The following is a 19,403-nucleotide window of genomic DNA, read 5'->3' as shown; positions in this document are numbered from 1 at the left end:
AGCAGCCAGACCTATCTCAAAAGGGGTAAATGTGAGCTGAAGTGCTGTAACATTGAAATCCACAAATACAAGTATCCAAATAACACTTGCACTCCAGGTTTTCTAGTAAAGTAATTATTTATTTAACGGTCAGTTTTAAATAAGCATTCTTTAAAAAAGGGCAATGTGCAACTATAAAAATACAATCCAACATACTTTCTCAGAACCAAGTCAAGCAAGTTGATACTCTTTAGAGATGCTTCATACACACTTCCTACACCCTGAGGTGACAACTAACTAGGACAGTATTGGCATTTATGTTTCTTTTTTTGTACTTTGTAAAATTCTGAGGTTGGAAAAGAGGAAAGGTTAATGGAAGGAAAAAATGTTAACAGATTTTCAGAGCATGTGAGCACTTTTTAACTCACCCAATGAAGTCTAGATTAAACCTTTCCCAGCAATACAAGTTAAACCAATGTACCAACTATGAGGGATGTCCGTTGGAACCAAAGTCAATATGTTAGAAGAGTCTGCAGGGAGCCTGGACAGCCAAAGTCAATTTGAACAATGTCTATGGAGCTGAGGCACTTCTTTAGATAGCACAAAAGTCTTGCACAAAGTTAGAGAGTTTGTTTAAAATCACTGTTGGGCCACAATCTGTGAGGCTTGTGAGGGGTAGAGCTGAGATCAGCTCTGCAAAAAGCAGCTACTGCAATGCAAGCTACAGACAAGAGGTAAGTATCCCTTAGTCAGAATAGTACCTTAGGTTAGAAGAGGAAGAGGCTTCTGTTCTGGTTGCAGTGTTGCAGATCCTGGGTTCCTGGGCCTCAGTCATGGGGACAAGAGGGAGGACGTCTGGAGGACTCCTGCACTGCAGTTCGAAGGTCAGCGGCAGCAATGGGCTTTTTCCAAATCAGCAGCACTTCGCCGTTTCAGCTACCGGCAAATGGCACCACCGCGGATCCTGGATACTGGATGGGCTTCCTTCACTCCTTGAGTCCAGCACTCTGGTGAGGTTACTCAAGCTTGCGTCATCCTGTTTTGGGAGGGTCCTCTGGATCTTCCTGGAGCTCAGGTCCGGCTTAAAGACGATGCGCTCTACTACGGATTTCTCGACCCCTGGCACTCTGTTCCAGCAGCAGCAAAGAAGTACAGCCAGTTGGGGAAGGTCTTCCAGCAAAGTTCATCTTGGGTTTAGTTGGTCCCACCAACCCAAGGGAATAAGTTGTCCGTTCCGGGGCTTCTCTAGTTGATTCGGAATTGGAGCTTCAACACTGCAGCAGGGCTTCACCGGGCAGTTCAACGGTCCAGGAGGATGCGGCAAGCTTCTCTTCATGATTCCTTCATCAGATGTTTCGTCCAGTGGTCGACTCTGCCTTCTGTCCAAGAAACCTTGCCTTCTATGCATGTGCAGTTTCTCCCATTCATGCACAGCCTAGCTGTCACTCGCACAGCAGGGTGGCTGTCCTGCAAGGACAGCCAGCCAGCCAATCAGCACTGGGTGCATTCAGGATAACCAAGGAGACTAAGGACAGGGAGTTTCGGGCTCCTCCCTCGCTTTCTGCCCTGCCAGACACACTGGAGCCAGAGGCGGGTTTCAGTACTGAAGCCCGCCAAAGGCAAAATTAACAAAAGGGTTAGACCTGGTTTGGCGCGCAGAGTAGAACCCAAGAAAGACTTCACAAACAAGAAATGGCAAAAAAAGACGACCAGGGTCATTTTGACACAATGGTCACCCATGGGTGCTATACTGCAGCTGAGGATTCAGCCTGCGGTAAAAATGCACAATGGTAGGAAAATGTATTCACTGCCACCAGCCATTAAATGCAGTAACATAAAAATTTAACAAGAGAAAGTAGGGAAAGGGGTTACTAAGTAACCCCCCCACCCCCCCAGCACTACACATAAGATGGGGTGTGCTGGACCTACAAAGGAAAAAGGTAAGTAAAGTCAATTTCACTTTACTGTTCTTGGGAACAGTAGTTTACCCAAGAAAAGGTATTTAAACCTTGTGATAAATCCAAAGGACTTCTCTGTGACACTGCCCTGTTGGTGGTGTGTGTCACAATACAAAAAGCAGATGCCTATGGAGTTTGTCAGACTCCAAAAACAAAGAAAACCTAGAGTCCAAATCAGATCAAAATACATGAGAGAGTGAGAAAATGGTCTCACTCACTCCAGGATAAAAATTAAAAGTCCAACAAAAGATGTGGGGGTTTCTAAGGTTGAAAGGAATTAGCACAGAAATGAGAATTCTCCCTAACAGGCACAAGCACTTAACTGTAGTCTGGGAGCCATGTGAGGCCCACCCGGAAAATGCTGTAAACCGCAGAATAATACCGGAGATTCCAGGTGGCACCGCCTCTTGGCCCGGGCCCTTGTTCTCCCTTCCAGTGCTTGTCATGCCTACACCGGTGCCCATCTGTGCTGTGATTCTCAATAATCTGCACCTGACACAATTGGACTGGGCCTCCAGTTATACTGGCCCCAGTGTCTCTAATGGAAGGGGTGTCCTGACCATTAACAAGCACACTGTCTATGCAATACTCTTCAGTATTATCAGAAATGGAATTATCGACCTCGATGTTCTGTTGTCCCCCCCCCCCCGTCCCAGAGATAATAAAGAAACCTAGTTTGAACGCCAATGGGTTCTTCAGCTGGAGTGTGAAAGCTAGCACCTGCCATATGTGCATATACATCATGTGTGAAGGCTAAGGCGACAGATGGGATCCCTGAGGTTTACCCTTACATCTGGGATCTCCTTTCACATGGTCACCAGACCCACAAACCACACATTTCCCAAGTGTCTTTTGGAATGGGGGTTTCTGTTTACCTCCCTCTGGTTTGGGCCCAGAGGTTTCACTAGCCCTATACTGTTGTTTAAGGGGATATTATTAGGTAAGAATTAGTGCAGTCAAACCTGGTGTGGGACTACACAAGACTTCTCTTGATATTAGGTAACCCACCTTTTTAATATAGGCCTGTACTACACAAGTTGGTAGTGTGACTGAGCAGCAAGGCTTATCTTAAGAGGGGTCATGTGAGCTGTAGAGCTGTAAAATGAAATTGGTAAATACAGGTATCCAAGTAAACACTTACACAGTTAAAGTTAGATTATTATTTATTTATACATGATATTTACAGCATTCTTTAAAAAGCAGTAATTAGTTGTAACATTAATCCAAAGTTAGGATTCAATTAAAAAAGTGAGCAATAAAGTAGGTGAGTAATTCATTCATATTTTACACATGTTCCAGCACCTGGAGATGACGTCCTTTGAGGTTAGTATAACATTTATATTTGTATCACCTTTGCAGTATTGAGTTGTTTAAGGAAGGAAAAGTTAGGGTTAGATCAGAACAGGCTGATGGGTTATAAGAACAGTTAGGTTCTCCCAAAGGGATGCAGGCAGTCTATTATCCCACCATTAAAGTGCTCAACATTTAAAACCTGTAAGGGAACAAGAACTGTCAAAGCCAATAGGTTCAGAAGGAGGCCTTTAGGTAGCCAGGACAGCCAAAGTCAATGTGCAAAGTCAAGGTTCTGATGCTCCTCTTCTTAGAAAAAACGCTCTTAAATAGTCGGTGTTACAAAGAGACATCATAGCAACTCGAGAGGAGTCCCCTTTGGAAAGCACAAGCTGTAAGGCCAGTACAGGATTAGTTGAGGTCAACTTAGTGTAGGGTTAAATCGCACTCCCAAAGATGGGAAGCACCCCAAATGGCAAAAGGATAATGTACCCCAAACCCCACAGTACCTTTTGAAATAAAGTTGTTCCAGCTGCATGCAATGTAGCAGTCCCTTGTTCCTGGTCCTTGGTCGTGGTTACGAAAGGGAGGACGTCTGGTGGGCTCCTGTGGCAGCACTCAAGAGAGGGACTCAGCAGCAATGGAATTCTGTGGATTCAGCAGCTTTGTGGTTTTGGCACCTTTTTCTCAGCGCCAAAGAACGACAAACAGCTCTGGTTAGAAGTTCCTTGATCGCTCAGTCCTAGATTCTGGTGAGGGGACTCTGGATGGAGATTTCTTGCTTCTGTAGGGTTCCCTGGATGCCCACGAAGATTTTCCCGGATTTGCACTTCAGAAGACGATGCACTCGCAGGTGGTCTAGGTACCCCGGGTATTGGGATTCTGCAGCCTTGGAAAGTCACAGCAAGTCGGAGGTTGCGTCAAAATAGTTTATTTTGAGTCTAGTTGGTCCTACCAGCCTAATGGAGGAAGTTGTCATTTATGGATCTTCCCTGTCGATTCGAAAACAGTGTCAGCACAGCTGCAGGGCTTCACTGGGCACTTCACAGTCCAGGAGGGTGCTGCTGGCGTCTTCTGCTTCGGATGTTGTCCCCCAGTGGTCCACACTCCTCTTAGTCCCAAAAACCTTGCTTTTTATACAAGTTCCCATTAATTCACAGCTCTAGGTTGTCAATCACATGGCAGGGTGGCTGTCCTCTAGGACAGCCAGCTGGCCAATTGGAACTGGATTCACTCAGGCACACCTAGAGACAAAGGACAGGGAAGTTGTTTTGGGACACACTGGAGCCTTGGCGGGCTTCAGGGCTGAAACTCGTCAAAGGCAAAACACACATAGGACTCAAACCTGATGCAAACAAAGTAAAAGCCCAGAACAAACTAACAAGAAATGGCAAAAAAAGAAGACTGGGGCCATTTTGTGAAAAATGGTCACCCTTGGTTGCTGCAGATACATGTCACCAGGTAGTAAAAAAGAAACCACTGCCACCAGCCATTCAAGGGAGTTAGTGTAACAAAATGTTACATGAGGAATCGGTTAAAGGAGTTACTATGTAACCCTCCAGCACTCCACATATGGTGGTGTGTGATGGACCCAGTAAAGGTAAGTAAGACAGGGGTCATCTTAATATTCTTGGGAACAGTATTTCACCCAATAAAATGTAGTTGCACATTAAGAGAAGTCCAAGGGACTCAGTGGCACTGCACAAAAGGTGCTCTGTGTCACAATGCAAAAGCAGATGCCTATGGAATTTACCAAAAAGTAAGGAACATAGAAAATCATAGTCAGGAAAACACATGAGTGAGACAAAGGTCCACTCACTAAGGAGTAAAAGTTAAAAAGCCCTTAGTCCAGCAAAGGAGCTCCCTAACAGATATTTACCCATGTTCTGTTTGCGGCCCTCTGTTGGTGGGGGATTTTCGGAATGATCTTTCTTATGCTTCTTCCCATCCTCTTTCTTGTGAGGAGCCCCAGAATCCTTGAGTAGCCCTGTTGGCCACCCATAGATCAGCAACTAGTGCTAGCTTCTTGCAAACTAGTCCGCAAGGTGCTGTCTCAGCTTTGTGGAACAGGCACCAAACATGCTTTTTAGCATAAAAAGAAATCTCACGCCATCATAAGTGCTTGTAGCCATTAATCCACCACTCTAGTGTTTAAGGCATTCACACACCCAAGTGGCCCACAAGCTTCCATCTTTCTTCATGTGGCCCCTAAAACATTTCAGGTATTGGGTAGGGGTCTTCCCAAACCTGCCAATGAGTAGTCTTTACCAACTGGTAATCTTGTCTTTCTGCATCACTTAACTCCATCAAACCCACTCTGGGGGAGCCTAGAGATAACCCATGGAACAAGCTCACTCTCACTATAACTTGTATTTTACATGTAAATTCAAATGTTCCTAACCAATCCAGAATATCAGTTTCAGCATCATACACACTCACCAAATCCTTTGGGAGATGAGGCTTCCTGAACCTGGAGGTGTCTGGCAAAGAAGACTCTGAAACAGAAGGGGAGTCAAGAGACAACATTTTCATATCCCACTCATGCTTCATCTCCTTCTGTGGCGGGGTTGCACTTCCTTCCTGATTATTTTTCTTGCATTTCAGACTGTACCTCCAGTTTTCTGTACTCGTACTGCATTTTCATTTTTCCTAGCTCTAGAATCCACTCTGCTGACATGTTAGACATGGGTATTTGTAACTGAGAGGTTAGGAGGTTTGGAGGTGGATCAACAAACGTATTCACATCCTCTTCCCCATCTTCCTCACTTCTTGGAAGATGGAAGGAGTGAGAGTTTAACTTTAGATATATTAATTCTGGGAGTAGGGATTACGAGCCTACTCACAGTAGTTTGGTGATCCAACAAAGTTTGGATTAATTCAGCTTTCTTTCCTTTAGTACCACATCATTTTTCTCTACACATCTTTCAGTTCTTCAACAGTTAGATTAATAGGAGCCTCTGTCTTATAGTTTTCCATTTGTTACAATTATTTAGTAGTTCACAGTATAATAACTAGCCTTGTGGATGGATTCTTTGGACAAAGGTACAACCAGGAGTCAATGTGACCATTCTACTCAATCCCACCAGCTGTAACACCAGTGTTAGGGGGTTTCCAAAAGTCCACTTGAGGTATGACTTCATAAAACTATCCCGTTGGTATGCAGGTCCCCAACTCTTCGTATAAGTGTTTACTAATCAAGGAACCTTGGTCGAGTGGCAGAGCAGTCAGCTTATCATAGTAGGAAGATGTGAGCTGTAGGGAAGTACACTGAACCCAGTAAATACAATAGCTCAAAGAAACACTTACACTTAAAATGCTATATTAAAATATATAATTGATTTATATTTAAACAAGAAAGGTAATAAAATACTTAGTTCAATTAAACAACAATCTTAGGAATACTTGAACACACTTTTCAAAGGCCACTGCTTCAGTGGTAGTTTCTTGCGGTACATTTGTTAGTTTGACACTAATGACAGTTCTACCGTATTATTGGTAGGACTGTGCCTTGCGTTAAGACAAAGATACACGCTAGTTGTATTTAGTTAGCAAAACCACATAAAGTCTTTTAGGAAGGAAAAGAGTTGGTTAATCTTGTCTAAATTGGATTACTGTAACACACTCTACTTGGGCACCAGCAATCACAACATTAACAAACTCCAAACCCTCCAAAATAACGCCATAAGAACTGCCCTAAGGTCCCTAAAGGCCAGCACATCTCTGAAGATAGATGGTCCATTAAATGGCTAAAATACTATAAAGAGGGAAACCCAATTCATACTACTTGTGTAGTAACTCTACCTTTTATCGGGGGTGTTATATTGTGAGACAGGGGAGGTAGTTAGTCAGTATATCAACAGCTTACAGTCGAACATTAAATTAAGACTGTACAACATATAATTCAATCAAATTTTAATTTTATATTCATGAAAAAACACATTGTGGCTTAAAAAAGTAATAGGGTGATCCCTTGTACTTAGCATAAAACGATTGTATATTGTTTAAAAGACAAACAACTTTGTTGTGACACTTTAATTATTGCCAGAACAATTATTGGCTTTCATCTTAATGATATAGGTGTGGTTCTGTGATGAGTGTGGGAAGCAGTAATTGTCTCACACTTAACACGGGACCTCTATTAGGGTTGTTAGATCGTCATTCTAGTGTTAATGCTAGATGGTAAAACTCAACATGTTTCAGTTCTTATAGTTATTCATAGAATTTCTTCAGGAGCAGTGTCATATTCTAAAAAAACACACAACAGTGACAACATCAACGTGAACAAATCTATCGGAATTTTCTGTTATTGCACTTCTCTTAAATTGATAGTTGCGGTTGCTTGTGTTCGATAGTAGACTTAACTGTTCTTGCTGTAGCTGTTGATAACAAGAAAGTGTTTAAAGATATAAGCTTTAGATGCTGTGAATACTTTAAGAGGTACAATGGACACCTCCTTCACGCACTCCAGTCACTCTGGAGCAACTTCTTGGTTCAAGGTAAGTTATACCTTTCACCCCACAGTACTTTAAGTTGGAACAAATGTTCGTAGCTGGATTCTCCTCTCTGCAGCAGCGACAGACCCAGTCTCCTGATTCCTCGGTCTGGTGACAAAGGGAAGGACTCTGAATGGGATGTCTCGGCAGCACTCTCGAGAGATCCTTTGGCATGGATTTCTTTGGTCTCCCCGGTCAGTCTGAGGTTTTGACGCCTTTTTTCTCAGCACAAACAGGACGACATTCGCCCAGTCAATCTTCGATTCTTGAGTCCTGCACTCTGGTGGGGGAGGGGGAGGATGTAGATGAGTTGGATCATGTTTCTGGAGGGTCACCTGGAGCTCAGCAAAGACTGGGACGGATTCGGCCTCTCAAAGACGTTGCACTGCAAATGGGCCGGAGGTCTCCTCGTATTCGCGATCTGCAGCTCTGGAAAGACACAGTACCTTGGGAGATGGCTCAAACTGCAGTTCGTCTCAGGGCTGGTTGGTCCCACCACCTAAAGGGAAGGAGTCGTCCACTTCGGAGATCCTCCGTCGAGTGGAAAACGGGGTCAGGACAGCAGTGGTAGCTTCAGTGATGCAAAGTATCTGCAGGTGTCTCTGGCCATCTTCAGTTACGGTTACTAAAGTTTCCAATGGTCGACTTGCTTTTCACCTCGGGAACCTCACCCTATGCTCAGTTTTACCACACACTCCTCTGCAATCTCTCAGCAATTTACAGAAAGGGGCGGGTGGCTGTCCAGTCTGGACAGCCAGTCCCCCAGTGGGAACTGGTTCCAGTCATGCACTCGGCAGCGCAGTGAAACCCTCCTCCCCCACTTCTTGCCTGCCCAGCCACACTGGAGCCTAGGCCGAGGACACCAAAGGGTTCCGGTCAAAGGCAAAAACGCACACACAGACCTCCCTGTCCCAGTATGGTAGAAGAAGGGCTAACAAAGAACAAACACGGTACAAATGGTGAAAAAAGAAAGAAGCCACCATGTTAGTACATGGGTGACTATATTGTGCATTACCGAGACTGTGAATACAGTCTGCAGTAAAAAAATAGCACAATAGTTGGTAGAACACGTCCACTGCCACCAGCCATATTTATAGGGTTGTCTGTGTGACTAACAAGTCACAGGAGCTGAGAGAAGGGGGATACTAGGTGTCCCCTTAGCACTCCACATAAGGTGGTGTGTGCTAAACTTTTAGTATAACGTTTTAGAAAGGATACAAAGTATCCCTCTATCCTTCAGAACTATAGTTAGTAATGAAAAAGAGAGAATCTCAAAGGAGAACCCAAAGGGTTCCCAGCAACACTGCACATAAGGAACTGTGTGCTGCAAAAGTTGAACACAGACGCCTTTAGAGCAGAGGTCTTCAAACTGTCGGGCGCGCACCCCTCCCAGGGGCTGGGGCGTTGGGGGCAAGGGGGGTTCGTGATAGCCCAGCATGAAAAGTAAAAAATAATAAAAATAAAGTTTTTTTTTTAATTCTTTTTTTTGTTTGTTTGGAGGAAATGGCTCTGAGGCAGCTCACGTGGTCGGACTGGACCATAAAACTGTCTCAGGCACCAATGAAAAAGTGTTAAAATGTAAGCAAATTGTGATATTTAAAGAATATTTATCAAGCAACAATGGTCAAAACTACTAGCTGCATAGTGAAGTAACTCATCAGACTGGCCCACATTGGCCAAAAAAGTGGCCCATTTTGACTGGCATACACTAGCATTTTTGCTACGGGCATTGCCCTATATGCCAGTCCAAGCCTTGTGGCTCATCCATAATGGGCGGGGGCGTCCACCCAGTGACCCCTTCACCCATTATGGAGGAGCTGAGGAGCCAGCCCAGTGAAACACTGAGCACTCCCTCAGCTGCTTTTTCCAGCTGAGGGAGTGCTCCTGGGCTTTGCTGAACTGTTTCCCTATGACAGGTCATTTCCCCAGCCGCACATGCTCACTGAGCTATGTAAGGCTGGGGGCATTTTGCTTCGCCAGCCTTGCATAGCACATTGGAAATGCTGGCTGGGGCAATCCATGTGCGAGCGGGAGCTCCTGCGCCTCCTCGCATATACGGACAGAGCAACCTAGAGCGGGGCATTTCAGCACCCACACGCAGGCCCCTGCAGAAGGTGCGTGTGTTCATTTATTTTCTATTTAAATATGTGTATGGATGCATGTATGCTTGTGTTATGAGTGATTGTATGGCGATGGGTGCTCGTTTGAATGATGCAGTGATTGCTGTGTGAATGTGTGTGTGTTTGTTTTGGTCTGTTGAGCTGAGTTTGGCAAGTGGGGGGGTAGAGGGCTGAAGGAGGGTTGTACAACAAAGGCATTTTAAAAATGCCTTGGTTGCCCAACCCGCCTAACCACCTGCCAAAATCTGTTCTTCTTCTGAGGCGCTGTGGAGCCCCGGGGACAGGGATGATATTTTTTTTACTGGATATATATCATAGATGTCCCATCAAAAATACCATGCTTTCTCCCTTGGCACCCCAGTGCCAATTGCAAACTGTTCGGCTTTTTACCCATTTCTTTTTATAATATATAGCGCTACGAAACCTCAGGTATCTGAGCGCTGCTTATTGTTACCCACGGTGTGTGGTGCTCATTTATCGACCTCGGAAGGATGAAAGGCTGAGTTTGGCCCTCCCGGGATTCGACCCTGCATTAGCAAGCTCTGCACGGATGTCAAAGCGAGCGCTCAACGTGCTGTGCCACTTGACCGGCTAAAATGCTTGACCGGGCTTTAAAAGTAGGGCCTAAAATGCAACATTTTAACCCATTATTTAAAAATAATTCTGTTTGATTTGTTCGGGCTCCCTCGCTGTGCTCGGTCGTTATGGCATTTTTATGGGAAACATTTATGCCCCTCCACTTAAAAATTTGCCAGCTCTTACCGGCCCTCCCAACTGTGCTGGGAACGGGGATGAAGGGAGCCCAGGGACTGTGGTGGGAGCAGGATGGGCAAGAGCACTGGGATAATGGTGGGGAGATCCCAGGGACTGGGTAGGAGTGGGATGAGGGATCCCAGTGACCGTGATGGGAGAAGTTGGGGGAGCCCAGGGACTATACTGACAGTAGGGTGTGGTGACGGCGTGCAATAGTTCATAGCCATTTGTGCATACTGTCCTTTTGGCATTTTTTGGGGGGGCGGCCTGCCCAGCTTTTGCTCAGGGGGCCGAGGCCAAAAATGTTTGAAGACCACTGCTTTAGAGAGATATGGAGGAAAGCAAACTTCATAGTAAAGGTGAAACACGGAGATCTGAGTTCCAAAAGTCAAAGCACAAAAGTGCAAAAAGGCTTCACTCAATCAGGATCGAAAGAAAAAGGGCCATAAATCCAGCAAGAAATGCTGGGGGTCTAACTAAGAGAGGGAATGAAGCGTAAACATTATATATCGTTCTAACAGTTCAGATAGCTATATCTCGCACCCCAGAATCACTTTAATACTTCAGACGTTTACACTGGAATACTTCGGAATATTAGGACACTTTCACTTTTGTGTTTGGTCGCGGTTACATTTGTAGCAACGTTCGAAAGGGAAAAGACAATGTTATTGTATTATCGGTTATTACGGGCACCTGCGTTTAACAGTTCATACGGTAACACATTTACTCTGCAAACACATATAGTAAAGTCACTTTAAGGGAGCAAAATAGTTAGTGTAACATTAGCTTGGTTCAAGGTTCTAGAGAGGGTTTCTCCCTGCAACAAGTCTTTTAAGTCCAAAAATGCAACCCTAGTCTTCTGCTGCTTGTCAAGACTTTGAGCCCTCTCCGAACTACCAGAGAGGGCTCAAAGTCTTGACAAGCAGCAGAATACAAAGAGTTCCTGAGGATTTCTTTGTCTCTAGTGTTATAGAAGCAGCGAGTTAACCACTAATAAGGGATACCTGTTAAAGGACTCGAAGGGACACAAGTAGCGGCTTTAGTCAGAGGTAAGAGGGGGACCCGTCTAGGTGCAATCCAACGCTCTGGAGCCACTTTGTGGAATCATGTAAGCAAGACCTTTTTCCCCACAGTACCTTAGATTAGAAGAAAAAATGTTTGTGCTGGATGCTCTGTGAGGTTGCAGCTCTGGACTCGACCTCCGGATTCCTTGGTCTGGTGACTGAAGGCAGGACAATGGATCTCTCAGCAGCAGTTTTGAGGGAGGACCTAGGGCACGACCTCTGTGGTTCTGGTGTCTTTTCTGCAACACCAACAAAAGACACAGATCGTCCGGTCAATATTCACCCCTTCCTGCAGTCCCACATTCTGATGAGGGGGTCTGGGCGAGTTGGATCGGAGTGTCCTTACGGTTTTAGCAAAGATTTGGACGGATTCAGCCTTTCCATGACGATGCACTCAAAATGGGCAGCAGGTCTTCTGGTATTGGGGTTCCCCAGCTCTGGAAGCTCCTAGAACCTAGGGAGATGGCTCAATTCAAAGTTTGTCTTGGGACTGGTCGTTCCCACCAGCCAAAGGCAAGGATTCGTCCACTTCAGAGCTCCTCTGTCACACAGAAAACAGGTTCAGAACAGCAGTGGTCGCTTCAGTGTTGCAAAGAGTCTGCAGGAGTCTCTGGCCGTCGTCTTCTTCGGTTACTTCAGCTTCCAGTGGTTGACTTGCTTTTCATTCCAGAAGCCTCACCTTTTATGCAGTTCCAGCACACACTCCTCTGCAATCTCTCTCAGCATTTAACAGAAAGGGATGTTTGGCTGTCCAATTAGGACAGCCAGACCCCCTGTGGGGGCTGGTCCTATTCAGACACTCTGGCAAAGGACATGGGTTGGAAAACTGCTCCCCCACCTCCTGCCTGCCAAGCCACTCTTGAGCCTGAGCAGGGATACCCAAGAGTTCCCGCCAAAGGCAAAACACACACACTGACCCCACCCACTCCACCAGAATGGTAGAAGATGGGCTAACAAAGGACAACCACGCTAATAATGGCGAAAAAAGAAGGGAAGGCCCCAAATTGATACTTCGGTGCCCCTATTGTGCATTACCAAGGCTATGGACATAGCTTGTGGTATAATAATTGCACAATAGTTGGTAGAACACGTCCACTGCCACCAGCCATAACGAGGAGATTATCTATGTGACTAAAACGTCACAGGAGTAGAGAGAAGGGTGATACTAGGTATCCTTTTGGCACTCCACTGAAGGTGGTGTGCGGCAATCTCTCAGTATAGAGTTTTGGGAGGGATGCCAAGTATCCCTCTATCCTTCAGAACTTTACTTACTCAAGGATATAGAAAAAGAATCTTAAAGGAGGACCCCAAGGGTCCCCAGCAACACTGCCCATACCACTGTGCTGCATTAGTAAAACACAGATGCCTTTACCTTTAAGAGCTATGGAGCAGACGGACTCCATAGTATAGGTAGAATACAAAGAATAGAGTTCCAAAAGACAGAGCCCACAAGAGCCCACAAGAATGAATGAGTGGATAAAGTCTCCACTCATTCAGGATTGAAAGAAAAAGGTGGTTCAGCAAATGGTGCTGGGGGGTCTCACTAGGAGAGGGGATGAAGCATAACGATGATACTGCCCCACTGAACCTTTTACCCCGCTTTCCCGCCTTTCCTGCTTCACCTCTGGCCACTGGTGACCCAGCTGACCACTGAGAGACTCACATAAGATAGGGTTGGACTCATAAATACATGCTGGAATAAAGTTATAAAAAGTTATACACGTTTGGAACAGTTCATTTGTTTCAGATGCTTTTACTAAATTCGTTACTACCAATGCTATTCTAAAGTTACTACAACTGTTTACTATCTAAATAATATTACAAAGTGATCTTATATTATTATACTGTTTTAAAGTACTTACTTGACTTGTGAATTATCACCTCTGCTTTAGTGTATATAATTGGTGCCTATTTTTTATATAACTTCTAAGTGTATTCGTGTTTTCTTGGACTAAGTGTATGCTCTGAGTTCTTTGTACCCCACTATCTCCCTCCTCCCTCCTTAGATTAAGCCTGGCTGCTCGCCATCTACCAAACCCTTGTTTGGTCCAGGTGAAACCTAAGTAGTGTTACCCTATTCACCCAAGGGGAGATTTTCATAACTTCTGTCCCAGACAGTAACTTGTGTACAACTCCCTAACACTAGTCCGTGCACACATGCTCTTAGTTTGGCAGTGCATTCAATCCCTATTCAAATCCCACAGGGGCGGGAGGTGCACTAGACAGTATATAACCACCTTAGCGTGCGCTTATTACTCGCAAGTCCAAGGGTGGGGTCTCTGTGCTCTAAATTGTGCATTTAGCAATCTTTCTGTTTAATAAAATGAAGTTTAGTTGCAGCCTTGTTGGACTATCATAATGCTCTTGCATGGTGTGACTGGTAGAAATGGTGCTTTTTTACATCATGCATGATCTATCGGTTGTTGTAAGTTATTGACTTTTAATGTTTCTCCAGCAAGTTATTTAGGATGCGTTTCATAATAGATATTTTAATAGTGATGCTAACAGTATATATGTATGTATATATATATGTATGTATATATAGCAATATGTATGTTTTATGGTCTCTTACCACATGTTTCTGTGAACACATGCAGGCATCTGCAGCAAGCAGCAAATCAACAGCCAAGGCCAATGCAGTGAATAACTTCTTTGGTAAAGCTTCCATGAGTACGTATTGCATTGATTTTGTATTATTGTACTGTAGCAAGCCTTCTCTACCAGTGTGCTCTAGAATATTAATTGTCTTCGGAATTAAAGAGATGGGATGTTTTCTGGGGTGATTTGGAGTCACTAAGCTTGCTGGCTTCAAGCTACAGCTAGCAAAGGGTTCATAAGACAAGCGCTGTCAGATCAGTTTTCCCTTTGGCCTGATATCCTATCCAGACACACTGTTTTCTGAATACACAAAGTATAGGTGAATTGAATTGTAGCTGAGGACCAGTGCCTAAATCTGGAGATGCAGGATTGTGACACCCTTTACTTGGTAAATTGGGCAGCCATGCTCCTTTTAGATCGCACACCTTCAAACTGCACTCCTCTACAATTTGTAGTGCCGTTTCCTCTCATCCTTGGCCCTCCCTACTGTTTGAGAGCAATGTTGCTATTTTGTACAAATATGCACTGGCTGCATTGAGGGGTCATTCAATCTCTGCAATGTAGCTTTTGAGGTATTCGGGATATGTTATCCCACTTGTACTTGTGTTTTCTTTGTAAAAGAGGTTCTAACTGTGGACATCTCTACCAAATTCCCTATCTCTTCACACTGTATCTAGTAGTTTTCGAAAGATACAAGAACCCTTTTTGTTTTAGTTTTTCTGGCTTATGATGCCAGTTAAACATCATTTGTATTGCACCTTTTTGGTACTTTGACTCCCATAACTTAATCCGTTGGCTCATCTCCATGTTTACATTTAGATTCCTATTCAAAATCTTTTTTAGTAGGGGTGTGGGTGTCCCATTTTAGATTTGGCCATTGGGTGGCACTAAAGCGCCACATATAGGCTGCAACTATTTTATTAGAGTACACCATGGGAAGATGGGTAATGAGGAGGGACCCAGCTTGTAGGTGTTTGGTTATTTGTCCACCCATTAACTTCCTATGGCCATGGTAAACCCAATGGCCATTTGCACCCTCGTCCTGCCCATTCCAGCCCAAAACGCATCCTCCTAGGATCTCTTTGAACTAGCTTTAACAAGCATTAACATCCAACGCTGTGCTTGAAGTGCCTGCCATTGTTATTATAAAGCAGTCTTCTGAACGATATTGGTTTAACTGGAGCTCTGAATGTGCATTTTGTATAATATCAATGTCTTCAGCAAGTCGGCCTTCAGCAGCAGTATGCTTGTCCTTCGCTCGAAGACCTGTTCAAAACATGCATTATCAAAGCCAACGGTTTTGGCATGTGTATAGTGTGGTGGGTCGGAAGAAGGAGTCGGACACTCGGAAAGACATGGTTCAGGTTCTTTAATGAAATTATAAGTAGAAGGCCTAACTTTCCCCATAACTAAGGGAATACCCTACCTAGCTAAAGAAACTAAAGGTGCTCATCCGTTGTCTAAGTCAAAAGGAAATATGGCATTCGACCGCGTGGACCTCCTATTATTAATCACCCGGTTGAAAGAAATTGCTGCGTTTTCAGATAAAGTTGCGTCTTGGATTTGGTCCTTCCAACGCAACAAACTTTGCAGGATGTCCAGTGAGGTAGCTGAGGGAGTACTGGCACTGTTGCAGTTTGGCGTTTCCCAAGGGCCATGTCTTTATCCCTCCCTATATAATATTTTTACAGTGCCCCTTTTAATTTGATGGAAGAGAAAGGCATTGCTGATTACACACAATGTTTCATCCCGTTATCTGGTAACTATGAGGAGAATGTTAAAATTTGTAATAATGTGTATGAACTAATACAGGTTTGGATGGTCGCTTCCTGTATGGGCAGTTCCTAGGGTGTCATTCCGCCACTTACAGCTGGTGGTCACGCCACCCCTGTGTTGCTGGCTCGTCTCTCTGTAGACTCAAGACTTTTCTCGCCTCTGCCTGCACTGGTTCTCCGACATCTCCTCACGTGGTCTCTCTCACCAGAAGTCACGGGCTCCTTGACTAAGTTCTGATCTGCCTCCCACCGGCGTAATGATGTCCGGGGGTTTCCCCTGCGGATTAGGCTTCTCCTCCTTTCTCTTCCTCCTCAGCACAGTTATATATGCGTCTCGCATTAAAGAGACTTCTTCCTTTTCTGGTGCCATTAGGTTCCGTCTTGCATTGCCTTCAGCCAGAGGTAAGCATAGCACATTCTGAGGCTTACCTGGTAGTCGGTCCCATGTGTGCAATTAACTTTGTATTTGTAGGGAGTTCCTCACAAGGACGGGAGTCCTTGCTCCCAAAGGGGAGTCTCTCTCAGTGAGGTTCCACTTGCTTCGACCCCTAGGTGAGGGTTTTGTGGGGCAGGCTCACCTCCCTAGCCTCACAGGTGGGTGCGGGAGCTTTCCCTTGGGGAGAAGGGACGAATACCTGGGATTTGTCACAATAGATATTAGAGAGGCAATTGCGAGGTTCTGCTATTATATGCACAATTTTGCTGCTGCTACCATTAAATAGTCAATACCATTACAGCAGTGCCTGGTAAATACCTATCCCATATCCAAACAAAAACACAAACTGTCTACATTGACGGTGCTTGTTTGCTTGTGTACAGGATACTTGATGTAATGGCATTGAAAGCTACCGCTGTTCCAGTGACATCTGGACATGCCCCCCTCCTCAACGTGAATGGGTGCTAAGTCTAACCCTACCTCTCCCTTACCTGGCCGCATTAGTGGTGTCCTGGCCAAGGATCATCCTTGGTTTCTCATAAAATGGTGGTATTAGGAGAGATTTTTGTTCTTCACTACATGACCTACATGTCAGCTTTTCTCACATTTTTTCTGCCTGCTTTAAAATATTGTAATCCCTCTGCAAAGGGCTAATTTAGCAGCCTGTGACTTTTAGGGCACTAGACTTCATCTCCTTTAGTAGCGAAGGACATTTATAATTAAAGGACATATTTTTCTATGGCTGTGTTTTTGTGTTTTTTCTTACTTTTTTAAATTGTTTTTATTATTTTCCTTTGTTTTATTAACTTGCTTTGCTACAATTAATGCTTTTATATATGATCTAACTGTGGGAAAAGTAAAGTGTTAGCGCCCTTTAGCACCCCAAGGTGGATGTATACATCTTAATAGTGAATGTGTGCAGGCGACACCTGTGGTGGGTGTGCTTGCTGTAGGCTCTGTTGTGTGACCCTCCAAAAAACCCTAAATGCTGCTTTATTCATGAAATAAATCCCCCCCGTTGTGCGGCGCATCTCCCCTGGTGTTGGCGAACCTACCGCTGGCAGAATTGAAGATCTGCAGTCAGTGCATCCACCAGAACGAGTGCGGGTCCCGAGCCGACTCTGGACCCGGAGAAAACATGGGGGATGCTGCATTAATGTGAGCGGCGCCGACGCACCTTGGACCCAGAGGCTGGCTTCGGTGTGGTGGCCAGCGGTGCTGGTTGAGGGAACAAGATTGCTGGCGGTGGATCCTGGCGGCTACTGGGTCTGTGGGTTCATGGTGGTGAGGCCCTGGAGCGGCCCATGCCCCGGAGGACCCTAACGCTTGGCGCCCTTTCGAGGCAGAGACTGATGCGGTGAGGGGTTGGGAGCGTGCTCCTGCCCATCTTGGTGTGCCTCGGCTCGGGGAGCGCAGCGGAGCCCCGGCCTTCTCCCAAGCGGCCTATCGGGAGACAGGTAGAGCAGCATGTCGGCCCTGCATCTCCCGAGGGCGAGTGTGGGAGAGGGAGCGCAGGGCGGCCTCCATAGAGGGCAACGTGTGTGCACAGCAACGGACTGGCTGACAGAGCAGGTCCGTTGAATGCAGCCCAGAGCGGGTATATTTCATACTGACTCTGCCACCCCCCCCCCCCCCCCACCATAACCTGTCGTGACACAGAGAGGTGCAGGTCTGTCTGTTACCGCTCCAAGGCAAACGAGGCTTGCAGTGCTCTGAAAGATCATGCCAGACTTACAATCTATGGACCTTCACTGTGGTGGTGCTGAGGGAAGAGATGGCATTATGATGATCCTGGGCCGGCTGGTGACAGTAGCTTGCACTCCCTGAATTGTTTTTCCTGGCTAACTAATTGATCCTCAGGTCCAGAGGCTCATTTTGTAGGCTTTGAAGTAGCTTGCACATCGTGAGCATGGGCCCCTGAGCAAGCATTAGCCTGGGGCACCCTGCTAACATCACTGAATCTCGTCTACTGTCCCCTGAGTTGATACTATAGACCCAGGCACAGCTGGGACAATAGAAACACGAGATACCCAGGGACATAATTGAAGAGGATGGCCAAGGCAGGAGCAAAACCTAAGGCAGGAGATATTAAATCACTAGTGGGCATGCAGGAAAAAGAAAGGTACGCCAAAGAGACTCGGTGGAGATTAATTTGCTGCTTCCTTGTGTGGCCAACTCGAACGCCCCATCTTCATTTACTAAAGAGGACCTTATGGAAATGTTCTCTACACTGAAGCAGGATCTAACAATGGAGATCAAGGCGACTAAGAAAGCTATGGTCAAGACTGTTGCAGAGCTTAATCCTCATAAAATGGGCTTAGAATCACGAGTCAACGAGGTTGAAAATACTATGTGCGAACAGGCTCATGGTTAAGCGGAGCTCAGTAACAGGGTGTTGGGCATAGAAGAACAGTTGGAAACAATATTGACAAAACAGAAGGACCTAGAAAATAGGTTACACAGAAACAATATCAGGATACAGGGCATACCGTGTGACATCCTGGACCAGGACCTTGCCGAATATGTGCAAGATTTGTTTTTCCGGAATCTCCTAGAACTTGACGGGACACACCGAGTCTATTCCTCCATGCAACAGCGCTGTAATCTGCGGGCCGATGTTCTGTCCAGAGTCCACTATTTTCAGCGGAAAGAGAAGATGATGGCATCAGCCCGACAGAGCCGGTGCAGTTCCGAGGTGCACAGATTTCCCTATACCAAGACCCACGCTCTGATCAGGGGTCTGGACGAGTTAGATTGGATCTATGGAGTGTCCTCGAGGGCTCTGCAAGACTTGGAAGAATTTGGCCTTTCCACGACAATGCACTCGAAGTGGGCAGCAGGTCTCCTTGTATTGGGGTTCTGCAGCTCTGCAAACTCACAGGACCTCGGGAGATGGCTCAGATCAAAGTTAGTCTTGGGACTGGTTGTTCCCACCAG

The 19,403-nt window shown here is 45.5% G+C and overlaps 1 protein-coding gene across 1 annotated transcript in view; it reads left to right on the top strand.

Moving 5' to 3' along the window:
- The window catches only part of POLD3 (DNA polymerase delta 3, accessory subunit), a 526,599-nt gene that overhangs the window by 326,648 nt on the left and 180,548 nt on the right, over window positions 1-19,403 (top strand). Inside the window, exon 7 of the mRNA XM_069640165.1 lies at window positions 14,255-14,327. Within this exon, the coding sequence (XP_069496266.1) occupies window positions 14,255-14,327 (73 nt within the window). The remainder of the gene's footprint in view (window positions 1-14,254; window positions 14,328-19,403) is intronic.

This window comes from Ambystoma mexicanum, chromosome 7q (assembly GCF_040938575.1).
Source record: "Ambystoma mexicanum isolate Mex_15411 chromosome 7q, UKY_AmexF1_1, whole genome shotgun sequence".
Classification (NCBI taxonomy): domain Eukaryota; kingdom Metazoa; phylum Chordata; class Amphibia; order Caudata; family Ambystomatidae; genus Ambystoma; species Ambystoma mexicanum.
This window is presented reverse-complemented; position numbering and strand designations above follow the sequence as displayed.